Source organism: Melanaphis sacchari, unplaced genomic scaffold, assembly GCF_002803265.2.
Source record: "Melanaphis sacchari strain LSU unplaced genomic scaffold, SCAv2.0 Contig141_pilon_pilon, whole genome shotgun sequence".
Lineage (NCBI taxonomy): Eukaryota > Metazoa > Arthropoda > Insecta > Hemiptera > Aphididae > Melanaphis > Melanaphis sacchari.
This window is the reverse complement of record NW_020270600.1, coordinates 621,652-642,087: the sequence shown is the minus strand read 5'-3', so window position 1 is coordinate 642,087 and position 20,436 is coordinate 621,652. Positions and strand designations below refer to the sequence as shown.

Below are 20,436 nucleotides of genomic sequence, written 5' to 3'. Positions count from 1 at the left end.
GCCTGTAACATGTGAACTATTGTTTATTAATATTATAATTCATATTTTAAATTACTCTGACACCCATTATCATACCCATATCTCTATTTAAAATTATTATTTATAAACAGGGCTCGAGACTTCTAGCACTAAAAAACTATGAAATATGCGCTATAATATGACTTAAAAAATGGTAAAATATGCACTATAATATGCTCAATAAAAAAATTATTTTGTTTAATTCTAATTCTAAAAATATTTATTTATAATCTATAATTCTAAAAAAAATCGATTGTTCTTTTTATCGACCATTGTTGTACATGTATAATTTCTTTATTCTGTAAACATAATAATTAGATAAATTTAATAAATCAGTAAGTAAGTAAATATTATAAATTATAAATTTTAGTTTATACCTTGAAAATTGCATTGTATAATTATATGTTTGTGAATATTTTCAAATTTGAACGATCTCCTATTATTGGTCAGAAATGTTTTGTACGTTGAAAATGTACGTTCTACGTCGACCGATGTGATAGTGGCGAACTTTAAGTATGGAACATCACTACTAGAAATATCATCTGGTAACCCATCTAATTCTCCGATGTCTCTTATACCCAATAAAATGCTGGACATTTTTTTCAAAAGTAATAGACCATTATTTTTTTCTAAAACACATTTTAATTTTGACTATATTTTCAATCCTATTGGACCTCGTAGAGTTTCAAATGATTTTTCCACATCGTTAATAATTTCAATATAGTCAGACAATAACAACCCTTGTGTTTGTAATTTTTTTAAAGATGTAGTAAGAGATAAAAAATTTGATTTTATGAAAATAAGATCTGCGTCTATTCCGTTTTTATTGATATATTTTTTTGCTACTTTGATGCTGACTGCATCGTCATTGTCGAGTAATTCAAAAATAGAACGAATTGTGCTCAAATTATCACAGTAATAATTCGCTGCATTGATCCTTACTAAATACTAAATGTACGATAACTAATAAGGACTTTACAGAATACACTACGTCTTTAAGAAACAATTAAGATACGAAATACAATAATTTATTGTATTTCGTATCATATCGTATAATGTTTATTGTCAATAAACATTATATCTCCTATATTACTGGAATATTTTTATATTTTATCTATAATAGGTTATAGGCAGCGACGCAGCGTGGACGCGTGGTGCCGATAAACTTACATTAGGTGAACCTATTTGCTGTGTAAAGCCGCGTTTACATTATAAAAGCGAACAAACGAACAAAATAGTTTTCAGACCGAATTGGCGTCCACACTAAATAGTCCTAATGTAAACGCGGCTTTATACATTTTTACATTTACTTTTGTAAAATAGGAATTTAATAAAGCGACACTTACCGTTGACTAGGTACAAACATCAAAACAACTTAATTTTTTTCAGATTAACAAATTATAGGCAAAAATAGCATGATACTTATAAAAATAGCAAAAATAATGCAAAAACACTTAAATATGCAAAAATATGCACTAAAAACTTTTAAAGCTGCGTTCATTTTAGTATGAAACGAATTTGTAGCTTACTCTGCTATATTTTAATGTACTATAAATAAATATGCAAATGCTAGAAGTCTCGAGCCCTGTTTATAAATAAATATTTTTCACTTATTAAATTTTTTAGATCATTTCTAAGTTCATTTTTTAAGGTTTTAGGATAATTTTGCATAATTTTTAGTGAAATGTTGTGTGTTTTTTTGGTCATCAACATCCTAACTCTAGGTACTTATAATGCATTGTAGGTGTATTCCAAATTACAAAATGAATCAATTAAATTAAAATTTTTTTTGAAAATTGTATTTTAAATTAGTAATTCTGTACTTTTTGTAAATAATTTAATTTAATTTTTAAAAAAAAATATTCTACTTTATAATATGTACATTATTAATTTCAATGAAATACATAATTTAATAATTGTTGTGTTATCATAACTATTATTGTAAATAACGATAAACAATAAACACCACCTTAATTTCCAAATACATCATAAAATAAATACATATTATGATTATTATGTACGGAAAATCAGCATTATAAAAAAAATATTTTTTACTGTCCAATTATTTTCTCTCCTCGGCTCGGATTTCACCCGTGGGCCGCCTATTGCTAACCACTGTACTATATAGTATAAGGTTTATAGTACGGTTTTATATACAACCATGGTTTGTAGATAACGGTATCAAATCTCGACTGTTATCATGGCTGTAGATGATAACGGTGACCGTAATGTTCAGTATTTAATATTTAATATTTATCCATTCAATATTTAATTTGAAAAATAAAAATATATACTTTTTGAATTTTATTAATTTTTAATAGTAATTACTAACTTTTACCCATAATTATTATAATAATATCTATAATATTGTGTATTGAGTATTAAGTTATCTTCTCTGTGTTGTACATTAGTTATGATATTTTTTATGATAACCAAAATTTATTATTTTTGACTTTCTTAAAAACATTTAATAAGTTTTAAAGAAGAAATGTTCATAAAATCACTTTGCTCGTTAAATACTACATGGTGCCGGAAAATATTTTTATACAACAGAATATACAAGACCAACCTAGCAACGTTCAAATTATATTGTACAAATCTTAAACCAACTTGCAACATTGGTACGTCTAATACGATTTTGAAATATAGTTATACTTAATAAGTGTTGTTCAAATAGGTACAATTGGGCATGTTGATCATGGAAAAACTACACTGACAGCAGCCATCACCAGGGTCCTTGAAAAGGATGGTCTATCACAATTTGTAGCATATGATGAAATCGATAAGGCTCCTGAAGAGAAAGCTAGAGGTATAACTATAAATATAGCACATGTCGGTTATGAGACGTTAAAGCGTAAATATGCTCATGTCGACTGTCCTGGCCATGCTGATTTTGTCAAAAATATGATCATTGGAGCATCTCAAATAGACTGTGCTATTTTAGTAGTGGCTGCTACGGACGGTTCAATGCCTCAAACTCGAGAACATTTGCTATTAATTAAACAAGTAAATGATTATCTTTACATTTGAGTAATATGTTAATATAAAAATTATCATTACATTGCTTATTATTTATTATTATTGTCAACAATCATAGAATGAAAGTTATGTTAATTGCAGGGCTTGCAAATGTTATAATAACGTTACATTTGACAAAAAACAATTGAGATTTGTAATGTAATTATAACGGAAAACGGATAAACATAAATAGTTAAATAACACAAAACAAAACATAACGCAAAATGTTTAATATAGTATATCATTAAATAAAATAAATTATTTCCAATTATTTAATAGTTATAATATATAAAATATATAAAAAATTTGAATTCTTTAACGCAAAAATTGAATAACGTTTTAATTGTAAATAACGCAAAACAAAAATTTTTCAAATGCAAGCCGTGGTTAATTATTTTTAAAACATTTCTTTTTTTTTTTATGTTGGGGGTCCACAAATGATAAAATAATAAACATGAACAAAAACTCAACTTTCTCATTCCAGATTGTTTTAAAAGCACAAATACTGTTGTCTTATTCAGCTTTTTATAATTTTTATGTTTAAAATTTATAATTTCCTTTATTTAATTTCTCATATTTTGTTACCATTTTGTGAGTTTTGACAAAGCCTATAGGCCCTATTAAAATAAATAATGAGTACAAAATAAATTATAAGACTTAAAAAATTGTTGAAGTTCTACTTACATAATTAATATTATTATTTATTTTATGAATTTTAATTGTTTTAGGTTGGCGTACAACATGTAGTAGTATACATTAATAAATGTGATATAACAGAAAATGATGTTATTGAACTTGTTGAACTTGAGATACGAGAACTATTAACAGATTTTGGTTTTAAAGGACATGAAATTCCATTTATTTTTGGTTCAGCACTTCTTGCTTTAAAAGGAGACACATCCGAATTAGGAGAACAATCTATACGAAAATTAATGGATGTAATTGACAATAATATACCAACTCCAAAACGTGATTTTACTTCTCCATTTCTATTGCCAATAGACAATTGCCTATTAGTACCTGGCCGAGGGGCTGTTGTTATAGGCACATTAAAAAGAGGAACTGTTTATAGAAATGATAAAGTTGAATTGTTAGGATTTGATGAGAAAAAAATAACGAGTGTTAGTGATATCCATGTGTTTAAAAATTCAGTAGCAAGTGCTAAAGCGGGAGAAAATATTGGTATATTGTTGAGAGGGCTAAAGCCAAAGTTTGTGCGTAAGGGTATGATATTATGCCCTATTAATACTTTGCAACTGAACAATCGTTTTAAAGCAACAATTTATTTTCTTTCACGTTCTGAGGGTGGACGGTCTAAACCAATCACGTCCAATTACCAACAGCAACTATTCAGTCATACATGGAACATTTTTTGCAGGTATTTTACTTGTTCATATACTTATATATTTATATTTATTTGTATTTTTTCTTAGAATTGATTTGGATTCATCAGTGTCTATGTTAATGCCTGGAGAACATGCTGAAGTTAAAATAACTTTATTGAATAAAATGATTATGGATATTGGACAACCGTTTACTGTACGAGAAAACGGAAGAACAGTAGCTACTGGTATTATTAGTGAAATTTTATCAAATGTAAATGTACTTAAAAACAATTTAAGTAAGATAAATTCAGAAAGCTAATAAAAGTGATACAAAATTTTGCCACTATTTATATGTGTAATTATTAATATTTACCTATAACATACATATATATCAATTTATATTTAGATGTTATGATATATAATTTAATATAAACCATAGTATATTTAATATAAATAAGAATGGCACAATTTTTAAAATGAAACTATATAATATAAATTAAAATCATACTAACAATATTATTTTATACAATAATCAAGCTATTTTTTTATTAAATAATTATTAAAATTATATTTTACAAAAATGGTAAAAAAAAAAAAAACTTTATTGTCTATTAATATAAAAAATTCTCTATAGATCATTTTTTAAAGTTAGATATAAATAAATATACAATACATAATTTTAAATTTTCCATACAATAAAAATATCTATTAGTATATATAGTATTTAGACTACATGTCGTATACCGAGAGTAACACTTCCATTTACTAGCCTCTTCATCAAATTCCAAGCTTCAGTACGCGACATCCCAGTCACATCTATATCATTTACTGAAACCAATTCATCTCCAGCTAATATTTGTCCACATTGTTCTGCACATCCACCTGAATAAATAGTCAATTATCCAATGTTGAAATATTAGTATAATTTTAAGCTCATCTGAATCTAAGTATGATATGCTTATTGGATGAGTTTTAAACTTATTTATTAAATATTATGTTTTTATATATTGTAAGTATATTTTGTTGTTGCAATAAACATTTTTTATTATTAGAATGAAAAGTAAAATTACTGACCTGTGAAAATCTTTTTCACTGTTAATGGTTGATCACCAGTTGGTGAATTCTTTCCACCTTCCAAACTAAAGCCTAAACCTGAACCATCTTTTGATAATATTACTTTAGTTAATGGTCCAAATACTCTATTTGTTATAACATCTGTAAGTTAAAAAAATATACTAAGGATGTTGGTAAAAACTAATAAATAACAACAATTATTGTCTAAAAGAATATATACTTATATATGTATGTATGTATGTATGTATGTTACAAATTTCTTTACAAAAGTTTCACCATAAAAATTAATTTTTTATCTTATCTACAATTTCGAATAGGTGTCTTGGCACATAAATATTATTTGTATTGTTTTACAAACTATTTTGAGTGTTGTAATGCCAATAAAAACATCAACTAATCACTATATTTATTGAAAGTATACATTAGTTTGGAAATTAATTGTTTTTATCAATTATGCCAGTATCATATAACTATATAAATATAACAAGTACATATTTAAAATGTAATTAATATCAATTTTTTTAGAAATTCATTAAACAATAAGATAGGAAAACAATAATACCATTTTATAGTTGGTATTAATAATTGTTATATCAATATCATTACTGGTCTTTTAATGAATGGCATACATATACATATTATAATTTATTGATGATGTAAGTAATTTTCAATTCTAAGTAAAGGTACAATAATTTAGGAGTTAACAAATTTGAAAAGAGCAGGATTTCTTCTATATTTGACAATTCAAAATAAGAGATTGGTGTGATATGTCATTTTTTATTATCTACTATTTTTAACTTAATAAACAAATAGTTTGAAGAGGTTCAACTCCTTTCATCCAAAAATGACCTTCCTCTTTTTCATCGAATATGATAAAGTAGTTTTCTCTTTTAGTCTACACGTAATTGCATATTTTTTGAACAAAATTAAACATTTTAAGAAGTATCATTCCAAAATTAGTTAAGTATAATTATTAGCACAACCTTGAGAGCACTACGAGGAGGTGACTTTCATTACTCTCCAAAAATGTATTGTTTGTGTACATTAAAATAATTATTGTATAACACAGATAAGCATTAGTAATTAGTTGTTATAACATTGTTAAATAAAATATTTATGCTATGCATTTCATGTGACTAATAATTATGAATTAAATAAGTGATTGACTGATTGTATATGTAGTTGAAAATACTAAGATTAAATAAACTCATAACCACTTAACTCGAGAATATATTGTTGAATTGTGTTTTTGTTTTTAATAGAAGTGGTTTTAATTTTCTATTTAAAAAAAAGTGTTAGTGGGTGCTATTTAATTTTATATAATAAAATTATTATTATTATTTTATTTAATACAATAAATTTTTCAAGAGTAATAGCTGCTTTCTCGTGGTGCTTTTTTGGTATGTTAAATGGCTGTATTAAACAATCAGTGGTTTCCAAGATGTTAAACGTTAAACCGTAGGCGAAAAAAATGCAATTAATTTTAGGCAAAAAGAAGAAATTATTTTAATAGAAAAGAATAGAGTGCCGACCGTTTGAAGTATGGAGACATTAAGTAATTAAATTTATTTTGTAAAGAACTAAGTTATCTTAATTCAGATGAAAAAAGTCTGGTAAGTGTAACTTTCACATTAATACAATTTTCCTACAGAACGTCTGAGACATCTTACTCGACTGAGCCCTCTCTTTATTACCATTTTTGGCTGAAGTCGTGAGATCAGCAGATTGAAGTAGCCCAACAGATTCAGTGGTCGTGTCTGACTTGCATCTAGATATTACCAACACTACTTCAGACCTAGGTGCCTAAAAAATACCAGCAAAATTAATTAATAAATTTTAGTAGATAATATGTAATTGGTTCAATTATACTTTAAGTATTGCCAATGATTCTCGATGCGTGATTCCTTTCATGCTTTTGCCGTTTATTGATAATATGCGGTCGCCTTTTCGGATGCGGCCGTCTTTATCCGCCGGACTTCCAGTTAGTACTTTATACACCTATGAGAACAAATTCATCGGTATAATAAAATGTATGAACATAGTAACTGTATTTTGAACTTTAGTCTTTAAGTGTTGAACATAACTGGTCCTAATCCCTTACGGTAATGTGTGTCTCTTAATGATTTTACCAAGATTCATTGACATATCCATACATATTATGATAATATACATAAGTTAAATCAATTTTAATTTATAAATAATTGTTGTAAAAGCGTAAAATTTTGTTGCTATCAGGCAGTATCCAGGGGGGTTCATGGGTGTGACCTCCCTGAAATTTTTAAAAATTAAAAATACAAGATTTTGTATATTAATTATGTAAAAAATAAAAAAAAATGTACTTATTCAAAATCATTTAGACCCCTGTCAAAAAAAAAAAAAAAATAAATAAATAAATAAAATTCTAGCTAGGTGTTTGGTTGCTTTTCTATAAGGAACCTGTGATTAATAAGATGAATGATTGTACTCCTAAAGTCTATACCCTTAAAAGTTATTCCAGACAATGTGTCGTCTGTCTTACATTGATTAACACGCTTCGTTGTGTCCGTAAACGATGATATAATATTAATATTATAATATATGATACGTATCGTGGGTGTGAAAAATGAAAAAAAAACTGTGAAAGCTGTGTGATCAAGAATCGGACAATAAAAATAGTTACAGAGAAAAACTTTCTGCCTACTCCTAGACAAAATAAATACATTTATGGAGATGGCAACAACAATGAAAAATGTAACCTAGGTATATAGGTTTAGTACTGACCGTTATTTCTTTTGTTTCATAATCAGCACCGCCGGCTAACGTGATACCCACACTACTGGTAGCCATATCCCGGTGCAGAATGACGACAGTCACTTCGACCGAGTGCGGCGGGATCGCGGCAGCCGCAGCGATACCGTAACAACCATTGTTGTTCTCTTCTAGTGTTTGGTTGGCGTCGTCGATGAGCTGTTGAAGTTCCTGTTGTGAGATCAAACTAGTGGACGACGCTAATGAGCTGATGCTGCCGAACGGTTCGGCGTTTACTGCGTATTGCATGGATGAATCGTCACTAGTCGTAGACTCCACTGACGACATCCGGTTGTGCGTGTACCTATTGACGATCGCGGTTCCGGTGGCAAATATCGGCCCAGACTTGACTGATTTCAACGCTGGCGCGTCTGAATGTTGTAGCTGTTGATGATAATTCTGATGATAGTGATGGTGGTTCGGCGAGTATTCGGTCTTACACACGTAGTTATTAGCCGGGGACGACGGTAACACTGCCTGAGGTTCCGGTTTGCCGCTGCTGATTCTGGCCGAACAGAGTACGTTTTTCCGATTGATAGCCTCTACGCTTTCGGCTTTCAGCACTCGTTTTCCAGTGTCGCATGTAGACGGACTACTGTGGTTGGAAAAAGCCGCGTTTGCGGTCGACGGCGGTGGTGGCGACGAAGATGGTAGTGGTGGCGGCGTCGACTGCTGTGATTGAGGTGGCGGTGATGAAGCTGGCGAATACTGTTGGAGCGACGTGCTTGACCGACTGGAGCTGAGCGCTGAGTCTTCATCGCTGTCCGCTTTAAATGAACTCTTGTTGGAAGACTTGACGGACGACAGTGGCCGTTCGTCGTGTATGTGCCTGAGTTCCTCTCGGCTTGAGTTCAATGAGGACGATGTAGACGAGGAAGACGAAGACGACGACGGTGAACTGGACGCAGACGACGGACGCCGCTGTTCCGTCGCGGGCGCCGGTGTGATTACGGGGACGACCATAAATGACTGCCGCAACACTGGGTTAGCACGTCTGGTCACCGTGCCGATTGCCGGTTCGTTGACGTACGTCTTGGTGGGCGGACACAACACAGGGGCATCGGTGTCGTCATCATTGTTTTCCGACTGTGGAATTTTGATCACCAGCGGTAAATCGGGAATCGCGGCCGGATGCAGCTGCGATTCGTCGGCATTGGTACCGTTACTTGTGCCGTCTCTTCCACCACCGCCAAAACCGCTTCCGGACCCCGGCACTACTTTTTCCGGTATCACAAGTCCCCTGAGTTTGGACATGCTCCGCCGACGTTGTTCGATCAGAGCGTTCAACGACGACCGTCCCATTTCTGCGTACGCGTTCATCGTGTTGAAGTACTTGCTGTACGGTTGCTCGACGAGGCTTTGAGACCGTCGATGGTCTGTAGGTGCACCTAGCTGCATTGGTGCGCCCCACGACGGTCGCGCTGTGGCTGAATACTGTTGCTTCTGTTGTTGCTGTTGCTGTTGTTGCGGCGGTGGTTTGCGCGGTAGGGTGCTATACGCCACAGCTTTAGGAGACGCTGTCGGGGACGAGTCTGCGGAAGCTGTCGAGTAAGCTGACGATGACGAATCTTTTTTCTCGCCGCCCGGCGTCGTAGTCGTGGCCCGTGAAAACATCGCTATTTTGTCTCGCACGCTCCGGTTGCAAACTTCGTCTGTTCTGCCCGAAGTGGTTCTTTTTGGTGTTATTGTCCTAACAAAGTTTCTCGAACCGTCCGAATCCGTTTCCGAGTCCGTCCTACTCGACGGTTCCACGGCCACCAAATGCGACGACTTCATTGTCGTCGATCCGTCTCCGTCGCCGCCGCCGCCGCTGTAAAAATGATCTGGCTCGCAGCTCGACGTTAGGTTTTCCGGTCGTTCCAAAGTCGCGTCACACTCTGTAAACACACAAAAGATTATGTTTATTCGAGTCTGTAATTGTTTTTACAATAAATGCATATGTATACATCACGATTTTTAAGTCATTTATTATCCTAGTTTGTATCATAATTTGAAACAATTGGATACCGTCCTAATCTATAATATAATAATTGACATTGTTTGAGCATTAACTAGTTAAAAAGATTATAAACTCAACTCACTAATTATTTATATTGACCTGTCAACCTTTGGTATTATTTGATATTTATTAGTTTTTATTAACATCAAATATTTAGATTAATTTATCCTTACGATAATAAATTAAAACTAAGTACTTATATATATTATTTATATAGTCATAAACTCATAACTCTTTCATCTGCCATGACTCATGACAGTACCTAATCTTAAATTACTTTAAAATTCTATTAATATTCGTATCTATAGATGTTTACAATTTAAAACAGTACCTATAAACGTTGAATATAGAAAAGAGTTATGAACAAAAGTAGTATATTTTGATAAGAGCAATAAACTATTATTAAATTAATAATTGTTTTTTTTTTATTTGTATGAATCTGTCAAGATGATTTGTCACTGCCCACAACGCGTGACGATGACTCTTTCGTTTACTATGGTTAAATAATAATATAGTTTAGTATTTTTACTTTTTATCTGTAGATAAGAGCGTGTAATGAGTGTACCTATATGTAGATAAGTACTATGCCCAATATACATAGATATGATGAAAATCTCACGTACAAAATATGTTACAATATGCGATGAGTACTCCACAGGTAGACCATCCCCTGCCCTCTTCTATGTACGTGTACTTATACGCCCACGTTCATTACAACTATGGGTAAGTGTAATAATTTAATATACCTATATAGTGAAATTCTGGGAATAAGAAAACCGACACAAATGTCTTAAGTCGTTTGTACGAATCTTCGTTTTCAAAACGAGAAAAAATAATACACCTACCGGATGTAATATATATGTGTATAGTAGACGTGAACCGTGTTTTGTTAATTATTCATTCGGATAGCTCCAACCCAACATTAATAAACGACGTCAAATTGCAAACGATAAATGTCAGAATACTGTTTTAGTTTTTATTCCACAATTTACAGCTATAGGCTAAAAATGTTTTGTATTTTAAACTATTGCTTAACTTATAATATATTAGTTAAGCGTATAGTGCATAAACGGTCAAAGACATTTACAATTTATGAAAAATTTGAATTAATTTAGTATATTCTGCACATTAGCACTTACATATTGTTTAATTCATAGTGTGAATTTCACACAACAAAAGTAAGACTGTCGCTTTTATGTAATTTGTAAATTATTATAGACACACAAAAAAAAAAACCCCTTGAATATTATCAGTAAATAAAATAAAAAATACACACAAGAAAATAATATGTATACCAGCGATGGTCAAACTTTTTTTGGCCGCGATCTACTAAAAATATATACTTCACCTTTAAGGATCGACTCCGATAAAAAAGTTTTTTATTATTAAATTACTATACCTCCATAATTAATTTTTGTGTGTGTACTGTGTAGCTTAAAAATACACGATCGACCTTGAAATCGTTTGTGATCGTGATCGACTGTTTGGCGGCCCTAATGTATACAATATACATTAATACATTATAATTCAACAATATAATAATGTATTTTGGTCATTACTCATATTTAATGTACAAAAAAAATCATCAATTAAATAAAATACTATAATAGTATATTCCACCTATATAAAAGTAAAAGTATATTATTTTTTTTTTCACGCATCTTAATTAATATAGTGATTTATGAGGTTGAGCCATCAGTATTCAGCCGTAGGTAAATATTTTTCTATGTCATACTCGTCAAATTTTAAATTTGGAATTTAATAATACATATAAGTAGCCATAAGGACTATAGAAATGGGTACCTTATACATCGATTATTATTTGGTATATACTTGCAGTAGGTACGAAAAACTATAAACATATCATAAATATATGAATATTATAATAATTATTAGGTGTTAAAATTACGTACCATCCATGTATTTTAAAACATAATACTTTATTTCATATATTTACTAAAAATAAGTAATATTCTGATGAAATATACACTGACATCGCTTTGCGATCTATAGTTTACAATGTTTTCATAAATCAAAAAAAAAAAATAACACGAAACGATTGTTAAATATTATGTTTAAAGTCACCAAACATCAGACAACTATATAAAAATACGTCAAACGAATATTATTAAAATCTATACACATTATAATGAGCTGCATAAGACAATTTTATGAAACGGTCAATTCTCACGCGATTTGCGTTTTTCTATAAAGTGGTCCGTAAATGGCTATAGTATATTTACTTGATTAGTTAACGAAGCCCAAATAAGGCATGTATGTATAATAACAATGTTTTTAATGCATTAATGTATTATTTTTTTAAGGTCATATTAGAATATTTTAAAAACAAAAAATTAATGGTTTTTTTAAATTATTTGTGATAACGTTTTTATTATTTTAAAAATTGTTAGGCGGAATTGTGTGAAGTTTAGTGACATTATTTTTAAACCAATAATACTTGACATTAGGAAATAATTAAAATCATTTAATAGTTTTCAATTTCATACATATTTCCTCTTTTATATTTAATAAATAATAAACATTTTTAAACCATCCATATTTATACGAGTATAATTATATATATTTATTGAACATTGAATATTTATGCTTTGGTGCCAATATTTTGACGACATTACAATGTATATGACTTTTAGATTTTTATAGAATATCAGTGTGAAAAATTAACCATTGAACTAGCATATATTATAGAGTTAATAATATTCATTAAAATGTAGCTGATACCTATTCATTAAATCAGATGTATAAAATATAAAAAAAAACCGCCTCAGGTAGAGATTCACCATCTTGGGTTTATCGTTTTCAACGAGATCACCTTGCCAGTTATCCCACCCATAGAATAGGTATGGATAAATTATAAAATATAATGTGTATTAATATATTATTCATTATCTACATGGAGGGTACATATTTATTATTATTATTAATCTATTGTTATAACATAGCAAATTATTTTCGAAATACATTTTCCGCAGATTTTAATAACCGGAAATATAACGCAGATGGTAAGTATTATCCTATAATTGTTTTTCATACAGTTCATCTTATAGGTATACTATAATATATTCATCGCAGATAAGTTATGTAGCATAAGACTATTGGAATGGGTGAAGAGGACACGTCTCATTGTCGCCACGGTGAATAATGGCCAACAATTACGCCCACATCGCGATTTAAAGTCAAAAGGAAAAAACGAAATAATATGTATTATATTATTATTCTCGAGTAATAATAACACTGCCCAGTAAGCGGCAATAGCGACCTTCAGAATTACTTTTGTATATATATAAATAATATGTGCATGGAGCAAAGAAAAAAACGTCACTTATATCTATTGTGAAGATGTGTGCGGCAATTGTACATATAAATCGCTGCGGTACATCTCGTGGTGATTGCCGCCGATGGATCGAGGTATCTGTAATTATTTTCCGACTAAACGTGAACCAGATTCTTGCAAACCTGATTTATAACGTGTATTTTTTTAATATAAAAATGCTAACGGACAGGAAAGAGAAACAAGAAATGAGAAAAAAATGATAAGGAATAAAAGTAATACTCGTGTGTATAGTAAAGTCAGTAAGTATATAAGGCATATAGTTAGTAAGTTGTAGGTAGATAGGTGTATATTATGTAGTATTATAGGTGGAGGTATACAAGAATAATGCAGAGGTACCTAACCTATCTCGTGCAAAACCATTTCTCTGGCGAACGCATTTCATATTACGAGTATACACCCGTTAAACCCATTATAATACGCACGTATGTGTATGTGATCTAATATAATAATAAATCGAATAATCGAATAATGAGAAAAAATATATTGTGTGACCTGTAAAATTGACTTGAATATTTAAGTATTATTTTTATTATCATTATGTATAATAATATTTAATATTACTTGCTGGCCCGCACTGTCTTTACACAAGAGTAGTTGTTCATGTTTAATGCTTATTAGTTTAATATAGACTATAAATAAATTTTAGAAATTTTTTTTAACAGGTAATCCTGACAAAAATTAAACTTTTTGACCAGATTGTACATCATCGTAATGAACACAGGTTAAGCATAAGTTTAAACACAGATTTAACACCTGTATCGCCGTGCTCAGGAATCAACCAATAGCATAATTCATAAATAATGGCTAATATATATTTTTATTTAAATTATAACTCGGTATAAAAAATAAAAATACAACTCGTTTATAAAAATTTCAATTTTCAATTTTATTTTATGAATAAATATTTGTTTTTTAGAATGTTAATAAAAATCTAATTAACATGTAATTTTGACTTTGTTTTTTACGTGACAAATTAATGATTTGTAAGTTAATGAAATAAAGTTACGATTCATTAATAAAAACTGATACAATATTATGTTACATATGAGTTTATAACTTAAAGATAGTACCTAACGTCACATTTTAGACGAGGTCCAAACAAACTACTCTCTAAACATTCCTCTAAATGCATATAGGTTTCTCTAAAACACAATCCTTGACAATTTCATCAAAATCAATTGAGTAATTTTTAAATCTATAAATTACAATCATACACACATTTCCTTTTATATATAATAATATATACCTACTTCATTCATCATTGATAATTTGATATGCTATATTCAATATCCTAATCAATTTTAGGATTATTGCAAAATAAGATGATTTTTGTATAGCTGAAAGTAGTAATATATTATTTTTTTTTTTTATAAAAAGCAACTGTTTTTTGAAATATTAATAAATAAGTACTAGTATGTAACATGAAATTGGAAACATTGTTTCTTAATAAAATGATTTAAATCACTATTATAATTAAATGGTTAAAAATTATACCAATTTATTAGTTTTTGCAAAAAAACAATTACCATTTACTGAAATAATGAGGGTTTTAATTGTTAAAATAATTTCAATATGTACACGTTAAAATATATTTTTAATTTTTATAAATTTGCTGTGTAATTCACGTTTTGTAATCGTCATGTCTAGCTGTCTAAGTCGTAGTTTAGTCGTCATACCTACCCACGTCCTACATGATGACATTTTAATATATAATACCTTTGTGTTATTTTTCGACACAGACCAGTGATTGCACTCGCCATTCGTTTTGCATTAGTCATTATTATTATTATATACTAGATGAATATCACCGCATAATAATACATCGTAAGATTGCAGGTACCTAATATAATAATTCATAATATTTAATAACTAATAAAGAATAAAAACACGATTAACATTTCTGATACTGCAGTCTTTTGCCGTCGATTTTCATTACATCGATTATTTATTATAATTCAGAAAATTTACACTGCGATAATAATAAATGCTTAATAAAAATTATTTTAAAAATTGTCGTGTTTAAACACTTTTCCAAAACCGCGATGATAAAAATATATATTATATCGTCTTCTTCTTTCATTGCATTTTTTTTTTACTTTTTAACTTTTCATTACAATTCAATGCTCCTTCTTTGTAACTTAATTCCTTTAATTTCTTGTACCAGTTGCATCAACTCTTTCCTGTGTCTATTATAATTTGTTTTATATATTTTATCCTAAGTCTTCCTTTTCCAATATATCCTTCTACGCCACCTTTTATAATGCTTTTAAATATATTTTATAAATTGCTACATTATTCTTTTTTATAATAAAGCCATTCAAAATAAAAAAAAAAGTTCAACGCTTAAAACGTAGTATACCGAAAAAACCAATAATGACTCATTAATCATTAACATTTTTTGCAATGAGTGTAAATAGGTATATTATTGACATATTTATCCACCGATTATTTTTTTCAATATTGGTACACCATTATTGTTATCTCATCTGCTGTGGGGTATTATTTATATTTGTAAATAAAAAATAAATTTGAATAAAAATCATTGTTTTTTAAAAAGGTTCTCTTGGAGAAATATTTACTTGACCGTTCAAACGCTTCAAGTAATATATTATAATATTTATAAAAAATTATAATAAAAAGTCACAAAATTCATTGGACAGGTTATCCGAAATCCAAATACACAGTTTATAGTCGTCGTTGCATGCACTTGCGTTTATAATGGTAATAATTTAAAGGTACCTTACGAATAATTATATTTTTGGACAGAATATTACATATTTTATAAACGCGTCTTGCACGTGATATAAATCAAATGAAAATAATTGTAAACGTTTTAGTGTGTGTGTAAGAGATAGATTCTCAAGTAAAATCATTGTATACCTATGTTTCAATATAGTATAATAATGGCGTACATTGCCACGACGGAGAACTCGTGCAAAACGATTATTCACTATATTATATTATATTATAGCATAATAGGTATGTAATATTATTGTTATAATATGTAGGGAGATCGTATATGTTCTATGTGTACCATCATCAAACTACTTAAAATTTAATACTACAATTTCGATGCCATATTATGCTATTAATGATAATGGAATTACTGTACCTATATAATATAATAGAACGATAATCATAATAAAATAGCATAATATGTTATAAATTATTATTATATAGGTACGTCGTCACCGATCTTTGGGCACCGCGAAAGTAGAAGGGGTTTATTAAGCTTAGGCAATATTTTGCACAATAACGACGCATTTTTCCACTTTATTCATACCTTCAAATCTAGCTTAATACGAAGATAATATATTAATACATAATATGTTCGTTCATATGTATATCGTTTGGAAAGGTGTCGAGTAAGAGTCTAATATGTATGACTATATGTTGTACTATATATAAAGTATATACTATACCATACACCAAATATGGTTACAGTTTGCTGATTGTAAATAATGTTATTATTATTAATGCCACCGACATTTGAATTAATCATTGTCGACCCATTACAGATAGTGACTAGCTTACAGAGTTTTACAATGTTACCAACTGGAACGAAGAAAATATGTTTATTAAAAAACTGATTTAAAAAATGGGGAAATAGTTATGCTATATACTTAGTTGTAGATTTCAAATTTACCTTGTCGGTCGCCATTTAGTATGTATAGTACTTAATGGGCGTAATAAAATATTTTGAATTCAATTCGATGTAAAATTATTTGCGAAAAAATGAATGAAAAAAATAAGTGGATTAATATCTATTTTCGTTAATATTTATGTTCTCTTATTATTGATACTTAAGTTAAATGTGGAACTACTTTTTGCAAAAATATAACACAGTTCACAGATACAACTATTAAAAGCCAATACTAAACGTACCGTAGGATGATGCGTAGTCGGAACTAGTAGTATCTAAAACTGTAAGAGAAAAAAGATATATTTTTCGATTAATATCAAATTTTGACATAATTTCTATTTAAAACGCTTATCATAAAAATTGTGACTGTATTTTTTGTTATTTTTAAATTGTTTTAATAACACATATTTGATGAGAATCTTTTTGTTTAATTTTCAAACTTTTTAATTATACTCCACATTCTTAAATATATTTCTCGCTCTGTCCACAAAACAAGATAGAACGCGTTAGGTAGCGATATGCATACTTAAATATATATTCTATCATATTGATTATAAGTGTACCAAACAGTACGATAGAGAAACATTTGGAAAACAGGGCATAATATTTGAATTCCGAAATACAACGATTTCTATATAAAATCTTAAATTATTTTTTTATTTTTTATTACTATATAGCTAGTGAAACGAACTATGAAAATAACGCGATTATAATAGGTACCTATCTGCGAGCTTTATATATTAGTGTATTTTAAATAAAGTCTTTAGGTAGCCATTACCGTTATATATATATTAATTACATTGACTCGGAAAATAGAAATACACGATTTATATGAATGTATCATGTATCTACATAGAAAACAATAATACACAACAGAATGAAAATTGATCATTGAAAAAATATAATATTGTTTATGTATAATGTTGGTACAATAAGTATTAACACCTAAAATACCTTTATTGTTGTACCATCACACACAACGCATATCGTTGCAATTTATTAAACGAAAATGACATGTATCATCGTTAGAGACAGTCCAACCCTTAAAATAAAGGCGGGGTTTAGTAAACATTATTATTGTGCAACATTATTTTTTTTATACTTAGAAGTATTGTGTAACTGGTGTAATTATGACAATGTTATACTTTTAAGTTGTAAACAATACAACAAATGGATAAAAGTGATCAGAAGAACCACGTTCAAAAATCGTCTGTAACAACGCAATATACATCATTATACTTAATTTCAATAATAATGATGTGTAATATATGAAAACACCGAGGAAAACACATTTATTACAAGCAGATGCTTATTTAAACTAAAAGAACTGGAAAAATTATATCTAACAATAATATAAAGATCTTGACTGCAATATAATTTCTGCTCATAACTACATATACCGTCTCGGTATTTTCCGGAAAACACATCGCGTGAATTTATAATAATATAATATTGTACTTTTTTCTTGACTATACGGTCGGGCGCGCCCGTTCCGCCGATCTGCCATCGAATTGTCGCGCTCGGCCGACGATGCGCCGTGTCAAGTAATCTCAACTGCTGCGATACATTTGCAGCACGTCCGATACACGATAATATTACTATTTGAGCGCCCAAAGAGTAAAACTGATTTTTGCGGGTGGTTAAATCTCTTCAGATATGGTACGAAAAAAATAGACAAAATGATATAATACTTACAGATAATAGATATTATTATTAGCTATAAGTACTGTAATTTTGGATAATTATCATTTATCACTCTGCAGTAAGTATTATTTAAGAAGCTATACCATTATTAATTATCACTAGATAGTACTTATTTAATAAGACTACAAGTTTATGTCTTAAATTATTCATTAAATAACTCTAATATACAATTGTCCAGATTAAATTTTTTTCTATTTAATACTATATTTTACATTTATACACAGTGAGTCATCAAACAGGCCCAGCATAACGTTGTTTATTTTAATAGCGAATTTATTCGAATTCTGATTTCTTAACATTTTTGATTATTTTCATTTAGATTTTTGGGCTATTTATAAAAAAATCCCTGCATGTGGAATAGTAATTGATATAATCACCTTTTTTTAAATTGAAAACCAACTCTTTTTACTGTTAATTACATTAAACAGATTAATTTTTGAAAATTATGATGTATCTTGTAATTTATAATTTATTGAAATGTGTGTAGATATTATGTATTAAAGATAATATCCCTTAAAAATGGTTTAGAAAAATATAAAATAAATTAACGTAATATTGGATTTAGTATATATTATTTTCAGAAAATGTTACAAATTATAAAATATGAACAGATTAGTATTAGTTATATAACCTCTCTCGTGTATGTTATAATATATATATATTGTTTTTTGTGTGCAAAGTTAAGTAACGTAAAAACTAATTATTCAAAAATAGATTTAGAGACATCATTTCCAAAAAATGAATTTGAATAATAATGTATAAGTAAAAATGGTAATTCTCACTTGAAAAAAAAAAGTCTGTTGTTACCACGGAGTTCTCTTTTTAAAATATGAAACCAAAAGGTTTAAGTGTACTAAAATATATTTAATTAAATTTATGTAGCTCCTATAGTCTTATAAATATTTTTAAAATTTTTAAAAACTAGAATGTGAAAAATTCATTATTAGTGGAAAAAATTGAAGTGAGTATGCTGGTGAATCGCTATGCGTAGATATAATATTGTAATTTATAGCATATTATCGATATAATGTGGTATATTTAATATTATGATGTAGTCATGAAAGTATTACGATGGATTAGGCTATACTATACCTAGTACCTACGTATACCGTTTGAAAATTAGAAAAATGCGTTTTTCCCGCGTTGTCCAGTCAATGTATAGGTGTACGTACAATCTAATCAGTTATACACGTATATAATGTACGTGTAAATTGTAAATATATGTACATGCAGGTAGGTCACCAGAAACTCACGAATTTTCGAGCTCTCTCGCGTGTAATATCGTATGATATACACGCGTATATATATTATATGCCGACCCCAGCAACGCGTCATTATATAATTACGTTCCTAGCGCGATAATAACAAGTCAGAAAATCGTATTTTACAGAATATTGTAGTTAACGGTTTAGGTATTAGGTATACAGACATACACACGGGAGTATTATACTGGCACGGCGGGTCCCCGTGTGCATTATTAGGACACGTTGAATGTTATTATAATGAACCGTAC

The 20,436-nt window shown here is 29.3% G+C and overlaps 2 protein-coding genes across 2 annotated transcripts in view; one reads left to right on the top strand and one right to left on the bottom strand.

Moving 5' to 3' along the window:
- The first annotated feature begins 2,354 nt into the window (after nt 1–2,354).
- On the top strand, nt 2,355–4,707 carry LOC112591709 (elongation factor Tu 2). The gene is made up of 4 exons (XM_025335614.1): nt 2,355–2,639; nt 2,696–3,024; nt 3,765–4,414; nt 4,470–4,707. Exons 1-4 carry the CDS (start codon nt 2,507–2,509, stop codon nt 4,678–4,680), a joined length of 1,323 nt encoding a protein of 440 aa, XP_025191399.1. The 5' UTR covers nt 2,355–2,506; the 3' UTR covers nt 4,681–4,707.
- A 307-nt stretch (nt 4,708–5,014) lies between these two features.
- LOC112591746 (flocculation protein FLO11) overlaps nt 5,015–20,436 on the bottom strand; it is a 73,668-nt gene continuing 58,246 nt past the window's right edge. Inside the window, exons 5-9 of the mRNA XM_025335663.1 lie at nt 8,196–10,099; nt 7,305–7,433; nt 7,130–7,238; nt 5,436–5,576; nt 5,015–5,243 (exon numbers count right to left, since the gene is read on the bottom strand). Coding sequence (XP_025191448.1) covers nt 5,086–5,243; nt 5,436–5,576; nt 7,130–7,238; nt 7,305–7,433; nt 8,196–10,099 — 2,441 coding nt within the window. The 3' untranslated portion in view covers nt 5,015–5,085. The remainder of the gene's footprint in view (nt 5,244–5,435; nt 5,577–7,129; nt 7,239–7,304; nt 7,434–8,195; nt 10,100–20,436) is intronic.

What these genes read in the sequence shown, in the direction of transcription:
- LOC112591709 (XM_025335614.1), top strand. Translation starts at nt 2,507, where the DNA reads ATGTTCATAAAATCACTTTGCTCGTTAAATACTACATGGTGCCGGAAA. An exon ending in TAAACCAACTTGCAACATTG is followed by an intron (nt 2,640 to 2,695) that starts GTACGTCTAATA and finishes TTGTTCAAATAG; the next exon opens with GTACAATTGGGCATGTTGAT. An exon ending in ATTTGCTATTAATTAAACAA is followed by an intron (nt 3,025 to 3,764) that starts GTAAATGATTAT and finishes TAATTGTTTTAG; the next exon opens with GTTGGCGTACAACATGTAGT.